This window comes from Priapulus caudatus, unplaced genomic scaffold (genome assembly GCF_000485595.1).
Source record: "Priapulus caudatus unplaced genomic scaffold, Priapulus_caudatus-5.0.1 Scaffold163, whole genome shotgun sequence".
Taxonomy (NCBI): domain Eukaryota; kingdom Metazoa; phylum Priapulida; class Priapulimorpha; order Priapulimorphida; family Priapulidae; genus Priapulus; species Priapulus caudatus.
In genome coordinates, this window is record NW_014577224.1 from 104,777 (window position 1) to 114,945 (window position 10,169).

General features: G+C 44.1%; 1 protein-coding gene across 3 annotated transcripts in view; it reads left to right on the top strand.

Moving 5' to 3' along the window:
* Positions 1 to 10,169, top strand: part of LOC106806481 (vacuolar protein sorting-associated protein 33B-like) — a 51,403-nt gene that overhangs the window by 17,317 nt on the left and 23,917 nt on the right. For all 3 annotated transcript variants that reach the window (XM_014808438.1, XM_014808437.1, XM_014808439.1), the window contains 4 exons: positions 1,673 to 1,754; positions 2,150 to 2,271; positions 6,621 to 6,719; positions 7,389 to 7,482. In XM_014808438.1, the coding sequence (XP_014663924.1) occupies positions 1,673 to 1,754; positions 2,150 to 2,271; positions 6,621 to 6,719; positions 7,389 to 7,482 (397 nt within the window). The remainder of the gene's footprint in view (positions 1 to 1,672; positions 1,755 to 2,149; positions 2,272 to 6,620; positions 6,720 to 7,388; positions 7,483 to 10,169) is intronic.

Below are 10,169 nucleotides of genomic sequence, written 5' to 3' on the forward strand. Positions count from 1 at the left end.
TATATATTTATATAATATAGATCTCTATATTATACACTCCTGATAATATGATATGCACTGAACCAAAAGAGGACATTAACGGCTCATAGATTGCACAAGTAAATTTTGGACAAGTAAAATCAAAATTCGGACAAGTAAAAATTGCTTCTTGTTGCCCGACAGGACAACCAAATCTGAAAATAAGCGTCGAGGCCTGATGTGTGATATAGTTTACATGCAAAGTTATGTTCTGTGCGTATAAACATAGCATATATATGTCAGAAATATAAAAACCTACTCGTTATAACGTAGTTGTATAAGGTTTTGTAAAGGTTTGGTATTGCTTGCACAAAAATAAAAATTGGAGCATTATTAACTAATTCGTAAGGGGGGCTTATGTCGTGCTTGCGAGCCGACTCGACTGGAAGCAACTGGATTTCGAGCAACTGGAAGCGATCAGCAGCGACTAGTTGCGTCCAGTTGCCCACTGTTCTATTCCTAGCAACTAGTGGCGGCCAGTCGCAGGCAGTCGCGTCGCAGTCGACCGACCTAAGCACTGGAGTTGCAGTAAATTGCAGCCAGTTGCTTCCAGTCGAGTCGGCTTGCAAGCCCGACATAAGCCTCCCTTTACTGACAATTTTAAGCCGAGCGCAGACCTGCGATTTTTGGTTGCTCGTCGCTGCAACCTGCATTCGCAAGCGATCAGTCGATGTGTCACTGCGTGTGCGCACACATACGATTTCGAAGCAATTCTAGAGCAATCTGGGATGATTGGGAGCGACGAGTCATCTCAAAATCAAAACAAGTTGATTTCTTGCAACTCGTCGCAAGCGACCAGAATCGCTACGGGTTGCAGTTGCACGTTCCCGCAGACTTAGTGATTTCACAGCAATTTTTACAGCAATTCTAGAATCGCTGTCGAGTTGCATGAAAAAGTCGCAGGTCTGTGCTAGGCTTGTAAGTCGCTGTGTAATATTCCTTCTCATTATCCCTCTGAAATTGTCAGAAGTGTCAAACGAATATTATTCAAAAGCAGATGTCAGGATTATAATTGTGGAAATGATCACTGATTGTACATGCCATCACACGCGTGTCCCTGTATCATGCTAGTTAGAGTGATTCCTTCTCCCCTTCTCGCAATCTATGTTTAATGAAATGATGGTAGTGATATGCAATTGCCAAGCTGCAGATAAGTGTGGAAGAGACCAATAGTGGACAGTCTAAAGATTTTTTGCAGCATGCTGTCTGTGGTTGCATCCAACGTAACCGCCAGGCGTCACACTTACAGGAAGAATCGTGTTATTCACAGAACATGGGGATCTAATGATTTTTGCAATTGCGTTAATATTTAAATGGGGGTATCTCTATATCTGTGTACACGCGTGCAGTGTTTGAATATAGGACCGCGACTGATATTTAATGATGTGAAAACGCGTGCATGAGTAGCATGATATGTGAGAAAGGCTGGCATAGAGGGCGAGAATGAATCGGAAGGGTGTGTCCTATCCACAACCAATATCATTAGCTGTCGAGTATTACGCTGGATGTACGTATTACCGTGCTTCTATGTCAATAGTAGTTGTGTACCGGACGTTGTATTAATCTGCCTGAATGGGCATGCAGTCAACAGAAGTGAAGCAGATTAGCTGGCATCATTTTGGTATGATTCACGTGTGTTCTTTCCTTCTTTCAGAGCCATGGTTTCGAACATATGTTAACGTTCCTTAATCTGAAGAAACTTGGGCTGTTGACTGAACAAGAGCCGAGCAAAACAGGTGTGCATCATTCTCTTATTACTAATCCTTGGTTTCTACGTATAATTTCGTCATATACTCTTCGTGAATATTACATGAAATTATAACATATATATCAGATATATATAATATTATATAGTATCGTATTTTAGTATCGTTATTCCCAAGGCCTAGCTTGGTTATACCTATAATATATAATAATATATAATTATTATTATTATACCTATAAATTGTATAGATATGTAAGCAAAACCTGTTGCTAATAACATTGTGATTATTTTTCAGCTTCTTCAGCTGAAGTATTGATTATTGATTAGTATTTGACAGACACCCTAATCAGTTGAACTATTTTTAACAAATCGCGATTACGTTTCATTTTGGGCTGGGTGACAGTAATGAGTCTGTATTTGTTACAGTGGACAGTATGATTAAAACTGGCAAAATGACGGCTGCGGGTGCCAAGGTAGCCACAACTGTAGCCAGTGCGATACCTCGCACCACCTCAAATTACAGCCAAGTCTGTCGCAAGTTAAACCTGGTAACATAGATTTCTATGCGTATATAAATAGTGCACAGTCAATCGAATTTTTTTTCTCCAAAATAATAATAAAAATTCTCATGAAAGCGTTTTCTTCGGTGTAGTACCTCGTTTTAGTTAAAACAAGACTGATCAAGACAAGTTACTGTTAATGATGTATAAACTGATTGCCTCGTCAGAAAAAAATTATTTTGCGACTAGCATCGCTAAATGTCTCAGAATTATGGAAAAATACGTGATTCGTTAACTGATTGCCTCGTCAGAAAAAACTCATCGTACAATTAAGGTCACCAAATGACTCAGAATTTAAAATAAGGCTTGATTACATTCATGGGCGTAAATCCCGGGGGGGATGGGGGGATGCATCTTCCCCGCTCTTGAAGGAGGGGGGGATGGCCTGTACAAATATCCCCCCCTGAGATCCAAAAAAAAAACTCCTTCCTCCCGTGTCCCCCACTTGAACCCGTAGCCCTAGAGTACCTATCTTATTATGATAGATTGGTATGTACGATGGGCAACCCAATATGCATTTGCATTAACTGTCAGGGGCGTGTCCACCATGCGGGGCGGATGGGTCCATGGGGGGTCCGACCCCCCGCCCCCCCCTCTCGGCCAGCAGAAACACCGATGCTGAGGGGGTCACTAAATTTCAAACAAATCTTTGGCCCGCGGAGGTCCCGCCAGACCCCCCCCTCTCGCGCCTGATTCATCTCCCCGCCCGCCTCAGCTCCTCGTCACCGATTCATACGCCCCGCTTGCATTACATTGCACCGCGCAACCATATGATGATTTTGCGCCTGTCACAATTCTGACACCTTGAGATGCCACAGACGAATTTAATAAAGAAGGACAACATAACACTCGACTAATGAATATAGAATCATCACACAGAATTTGGTAATAAGTAAGCAACATAGCGCATCGAGCTATAATAAACGTGTCTAAAATTGTCCTAGATACTACCACAAAATAGAAGAGCAGTAGAACTTAAAAGAATGATGCAACGGACATTCATGACGTCTTTAGTCGAGCATCACACGCCAATCACATGCAACTTGTAGAGAAGGTACGATCGAACCGTAGTGTTCAGTATATTCATAACAATCTCCTAGAGTATATCTTTAATAAAGGCCCCACTGCCGCCACCCTAGCTGATCTTTTCACTGGCGCGATTTGCATACGGCCCCCGACTGATCTGCCGAATAATCGCGTAGGGTGTGCGCGTTTTCAGTGTAGATTTAGATTTTTATCTGGGTGTGATTCTTTTTTCGGCAAATTCAAACACTGTTTGATTTTTGTTGAATGTTCCGTATATCCGATGATGTCCCAGTGGTCTCCGATTTAACAAAACGATGCAATGCGATGAAGCCGCGCGAAGCGATGTAGGTGTGCGCGGCGGCCTTCTCGATCGAGCAACTTCCTCTCTAGCTAACACTATCTTATACTTTAATACTGCTAATTATTACACCCCCCTGATATTACGATGGCCTGAAAGTGGGAAACTCTCGTACCTTTTTTGAAAATAATATCAGCTGGCGGAAGAGTATGACTCGGTAAAATGTCCAAGCTGTAACGGACCAAGCAGGTCAGCGAGAATAGCCTTCTCGAGAATCTCGCGGCTCTTCTACAAGTATACGAGCTAGTCAGGTAACTGGATCAAATAATTATTCGCACATTCTCCCAGCTCCATTCATTCTTACATACAGCCAACAGCACTTCACTTGGAGACAGCACCCGACACGCTTACTGACGCACACGCAAAGCAGCCACAACATATGCATCATAAATACGCACCAAAGTCAGCGCGCCCCTAATAAATTATTTACCACTGTTTTCCTCGAACGATCTAGATACTCGCAAAGGACCCGAGTTTCGCCGATGGGTCTTGATGACCGCCCTCATGCAGCACTCCGCCCCTGAAGGCCACCCGAATATTCTGCCACCAACCAACAAGCTAAATCGTGAAAGCGTATATCACAACGCTTTTGTTCTGCCTTATACACTCTGAATTAGCTTAACCCTGACTTGCTTATGACGATCCTAGTAACCTAAAGTTACTAGATCTTCCGGTAGTTATTACTTAATTAGCTGTTTTAGTTATCTAGTTAGATACGTTAGCTCTCCAATTATGCTACTTAGTCTAAGTTTACCCTTGCCCACAGTCTCCTTATCATCGGTTAACAAATGCACCCTGCAAATTACATGCGTATGTGTTATTCGAAGCGTACAAGCAATATAAGTGAGTTGATAGACAGTGATGTCAGACCTCCCCTAATATGACTACTACCTCACCGCGGTATACCGTACCCAGGTGCAGCTACACTTGCGCCTCCAAGCCTGCCTGATTAAGTTCCCACCAACCCTTACATACCCGGCGTTTCCTTCCGCTCCATCTTCTCATAAATATCTAACCAGTCTACACACATCCACCCATTAATCGTCCTTAACTTATCCACCCTAATCTTTCTCACCACACACCCCCACTCGCCCGCCTCCTAGCTACCGACCGACTAGTAAGGTGAGTCCCTCCCCCGACGACTCTCGCTCCTAACGCCCGCCCGGCCCACCCCGCGCGCACAGGCGCCGCCACCGCACGCCGACATCCAGTGCGGCTGCCCTGCCGTGCCGCGACCCTAGGAGCCGGTGTGTGTGTGTGACCCCCGCGCCCCGCCCGCCGTAGTCGAATGACCTCCTCCCCTGGCCTGCCGCCCCCACCTCCAGAGCGCCGCTTCGCCCCCCGCCCGTAGTGCTGTTTGCCCCTGAGCCCGCCGCGTCGCTCGACGCGGTGCCTGTGTGTGTGCGGGCGCTGCCGTGTGTGTGTGTGATGCGCGCGCGCGCGTGGTTGTAGTGGTTGCGCTGTGCGCAGGAGCCCCTGAGGCAGCGCCGTGTGTGTGTGTGTGCGTGAGCGCGGTGTGGAGCGTGTGTGTGTGTGTGCGTGAGCGCAGTGTGGTGCGTGTGCGTGTGCGCGCGTGCGCGTGTATGTGTGCGTGAGCGCGGTGTGGTGCGTGTGTGTTACATACTTTTACACGGCCGTGTGTTTATGGGTGCGTACGTGCAGTGCCGAGTCCGTGGAGAGGTGGCCTGTTAAATATGTTATTACATTTCACGTTATTGCTGTTATTGCATTTAACAGTCTTGAACATTTATTTGTTATGACGTGTGTTGCGATGGAATAATCTACTCATGAAAATATTGAATGAAGTAGGATTAGCTTGTACTAGTAAGTAGTAACACAGCAACTTGAGGGTTGCAACATGTTCATACTAGGATTAGGAATTATTTGTAGTGCAGTAACATATTTTATTGTAAGTATATAAGTACAGTATAAGTTTAGCCAACTATAATTTTCAAGCACATATATGGTTATTTGTAGTGCTATGTACAATCACAAAGTATGAAAAATATATTGTTATATATTTTAAAATATTGTTCGTTATGTGTTAATCAACCTTGCCTTAGGTTTCAATTAGTTTATTCTCCTAACTTTAGTGTCACAGACTCTGTAGCACATTTTAAGAAATGTGATATATGACACTCATTATCTTAAAATTGAACTTAGATTGATAAGTCTTTTTGATGTTATAATGTTTAAATAATATGAAATGAGTGTTGGATAATGATTTACCAGCATGTAGCTTTTTTCGGATTAAGATATTATTTATATAAGGTGTGCGTTTTTAAACTAGGTTAGCTCATGTTGTCCTACACATTAAAAGTATACCGGCATGCTTGCTTTCTGTGTAATCTAAGGAACCTGGTGGCTATAGCACCAGAACAACTGTGGTGATTGGCTGCGCAACCATCATCTGCTGAACTTGGCAATGTTTTCAGCATGAATAATTTAATATGCTTACAGAGAATTAGTCTAACTTCTATTAGAATGTAAAATCCGAATGATTGTGTTCTCTCTTGCGAGAAACACGGAGCGTATTATATTTGCCGGGGCCCCTCCACGTATTGCTCGCAGAATTTACGTAAAAAAACAAGGAAAATCAATGGTAATAGCTGTAGGTCAACCCCTTAAGTCAGGTGTAGTATACAATCTAGCGAGACACGTACGGCTACAAATCGAATACATTCTCCCGTCCCCAAATGGTAAATTGTAAAATCATCCAATTAGTGCACACGTGTCTGCGGTGCAATTCTTTATCAACGCTACGAAGTACGGATTTACGCCCCTGATTACATTGCAGCGCAACAATATGATGATGTTTGCCCTGCATATTGAACTTGATTGCACAGGAAATTAATAAAGAAGCAACATACACTCGATAATGAATATTAGTAATACAAAAATGGTAATAAGTAAGAACAATACGCATGACCTATATAACGTGCTAAATTTCCAGATACCAAAAATAGAGGAAGTGGACCTTAAGAATGCAACGGACATGTCATACGTGTTTAGTGGAGCATTCACACCAATCACATGCAGACTTGTAGAGAAGGTACGATGCGAACCTAGTGTTCATATATTCAATAAAATATGTTAAGATATCTTTAATAAAGGCCGCCGCACACCAGCTGATTTTTCACGCGATTTGATCGGCCCGATAGAAATCGGCCGATATCGGGTAGGTGTGCGCGTTCATTTGTAGACGATTTTATTTTTATCGGGTGATCGTTCCAAATCAAACATGTTTGATTTTGAACCGATGAGCCGATGAGCCGATGAACCGATGAGCCGATGAGCCGATTTTACAAACGATGAAGCGATGAAGCGATGAAGCGATGTAGGTGTGCGGCGGCCTTTAGATGAGATTTCTCTAGCTAAACTTTTCTACTTTTATATGGTAATTATTATTCACCCCTGATATAATGCTAAGTGGGAAACTCTCGTACTTTTTTGAAAATAATATCAGTGCGAAGAGTATGAATCGCAAAATGTCGGCTTGTATACGAAGCACACGAGATAGCTTTGAGAAATTGCGCGTCTACAATATAGCTAGTCAGGTAACTGGATCAATAATTATTCAGCACTATTCCTCAGTCATTATTCTTACTTAAACACAAGCACTTATACTGGAACACAAGCACGTACTGACGCACACGAAGCAGCACAACTATGCAATAAATACGCGCATATAAATTATTTACATGTTGTTCTGACGATCTAGATACTCGCAAAGGAGGGATTCGATGGGTTAGATGACGTCATGAAGCTACTGCCAGGACCGAAATTCTGCAACATCAAAGCTAAATCTGTGAAAGGTATTTACACGTTTGTTCTGTTATAACTTGTAGTTAGTTAATGAATTTGTTAATGAATTAGTAAGTAAGTTAGCTAGTTTGGTAGTTAGTTATATAATTAGCTGTTTAGTTAGTTAGTTAGTTAGTTAGTTAATTACTTACTTAGTTAGTTACATTGCCACATTTATCATGTTACAAATGCACCCTGCAAATACATGGTATGTGTTATGTGAAGGTAACAAGATATAGTGAGTGTGTAGAGAGCATATGCGACTCCAATTGATCTCCTACTGCGGTTATAGTACTAGGTTGCAGCTACACTCTGTGAGGCCAAGCTCCTGATAAGTTCCACCAAACCTTTACCATAGCGTTTTTCTCATTTTCATAAATTATGTAACAGTTAAAATCCCCATTAATGTTTAATTATCCTAATTTTTCACACCTTGCTGAGACTGTAAGTGTGAGTGTGAGTTCGTGCGCCCGCGCCCGCGCGCGCGCGCGCGCGTGTGTGTGTGTGCGTGCGTGCGTGTGTGTGTGTGTGCGCGCGCGCGCGTGTGTGTATGTGGTGCGTGCGCGCGCGCGTGTGTGTGTGTGCGTGCGTGCGTGTGTGTGTGTGTGCGCGCGCGCGCGTGTGTGTACTGTGGTGCGTGCGGCGCGCGCCGTGTGTGTGTGTGTTGCGGAGCTGCGGTGTGGAGGCGTGGTCTGTGTGTTGTCGTGACGCGACAGTGTGTGCTTGTGCGTGTTGGCGCAGTGCGCGTGTATGTGTGCGTGAAGCGGGGTGTGTGCGGGCGCGTCGTGTGTTACATACTTTTATACCAACGGACCGTGTGTTTATCGGTGCGTACAGTGCAGTGCCCGACGTTCCGTGGAGAGGTGGCCTGTTAAAGATGTAATTACATTTCACGTTATTGCTGTTATTGCAATTTAATCAGTCCTTGAACAATTTATTTGTTTAATGAACCGTGTGGTTGCGATGGAATAATCTACATCATTCGAAAATATTGAATGAAGTAGGATTAGCTGTACTAGTAAGTAGTAACACAGCAACTTTGAGGGTTGCAACATGCTTCATGGCAGCTAGGCATTAGGAATTATTTGTAGTGCAGTGAACATATTTTATTGTCAAGTATATAAGCGGTGACAGTATGGAAGTTTAAGGCCAACTATAGATCTTGCGGAAGAGCACATATATGGTTATTTGTACGTGCTCATGCTACAGATCACAAAGCCTATGAAAATATATATTGTTATACGTATTTTTAAATATTGTTCGTGGTATGTGTGGAATCAACCTTCGCCTTAGTTTCAGATTAGTCTTATTCTCGGCTAACTTTAGTGTCACACGAGCTCTGTAAGGCACATTTTAAGGAAATGTGAATAACTATGACACTCATTATCTTAAAATTGAACTTAGATTGATAAGTCTTTTTTGATGTTATAGATGTTTAAGATAATATGAAATGCGTGTTGGATAATGATTTAGGCCCAGCTATGTAAGTCTTTTTTCGGATTTAAGCATAGTTATTTATATAAGGTGTGCGTTTTAAAACTAGGGTTTAGCTCATGTTGTCGCTACCACATTCAAAAAGTATCACCCGGCTTGACTTGCTTTCTGTGTACTAAAGGAACCTGGTTGCTATAGCAGCCAGAACAACTGTGGTAGATTAGGACTGCGCACCAAAGTCATCTGCTGAACTTGGCAATGTTTTCCAGCATGAATAAGTTGTAATTATGCTTACAGAGACGATGTAGTTCTAACTTCTATTTAGAAGATGTAAATATCCTGAATGGATGTGGTGTTCTCTTGCGAGAAACAGGGGCAGACGTATGTATATGTTGCCCGGGGCCACCTCCACGTATTGCTCGCAGAATTTACGGTAAGAAAAACACGGAAATGCAAATGGTAATGAGGCGTAGGTTCCAACCCCTTAAGTCAGGTGTAGTAATAGCAATCTAGGCGAGGACACGTACGGCTAACAAAATCGAATACAGGTTCTCCACCGTGGTCCAAATGTAAACTTTAAAAGTCATCCAATTAAGTGGCACACGTGTCTGCCGGTGCATTCTTTACTCAACGCTACGATGCGACTGTGATGAGAGAGAGCGGGGGAGGGAGAGGGGGAGAGAGGGGGAGACAGAGCGAGAGCGAGAGAGAGCGCGCGGGTGCGAGAGAGCCAGAGCGAAGGAGCGAGAGAGATAGAGAGAGAGGGGGAGGGAGGGAGAGGGGGAGAGAGGGGGAGACATAGCGTGAGCGAGAGAGAGCGCGCGGGAGCGAGGAGAGCGAGAGCGAGGGAGACGAGAAGAGAGAGAGAGAGAGGGGGAGGGAGATGGGGAGGCAGGGAGAGAGAGGGGAAGAGGAAGAGAGAGCAGAGACGAGAGAGAGATGAGAGAGAGGAGGAAGGAGAGAGAGAGAGAGAGGGAGAGAGTGAGAGAGAGAAAGAACGCGAGAGAGCAGAGAGAGAAGAGAGAGAGAGAGAGAGAGAGAAGAGGAGAGAGAGAAGAGGGGGGATAGAGGGGAAGAGAGAAAGAGCAGAGAGGGGGAGACAGAGCGAGAGGCAGAGGAGAGCAGCCGCGGCGGAGCGAAGAGAACGAGAGACAGAAGAGAGAGAGAGAGCGAGCGGAAGAAGCAAAGAGAGAGCGCCGCGGTAGGATAGAGAGAGAGACAGAGACGAAGAAGGAGAGAGGAGGAGAGGGGGAGTGAGAGGAGA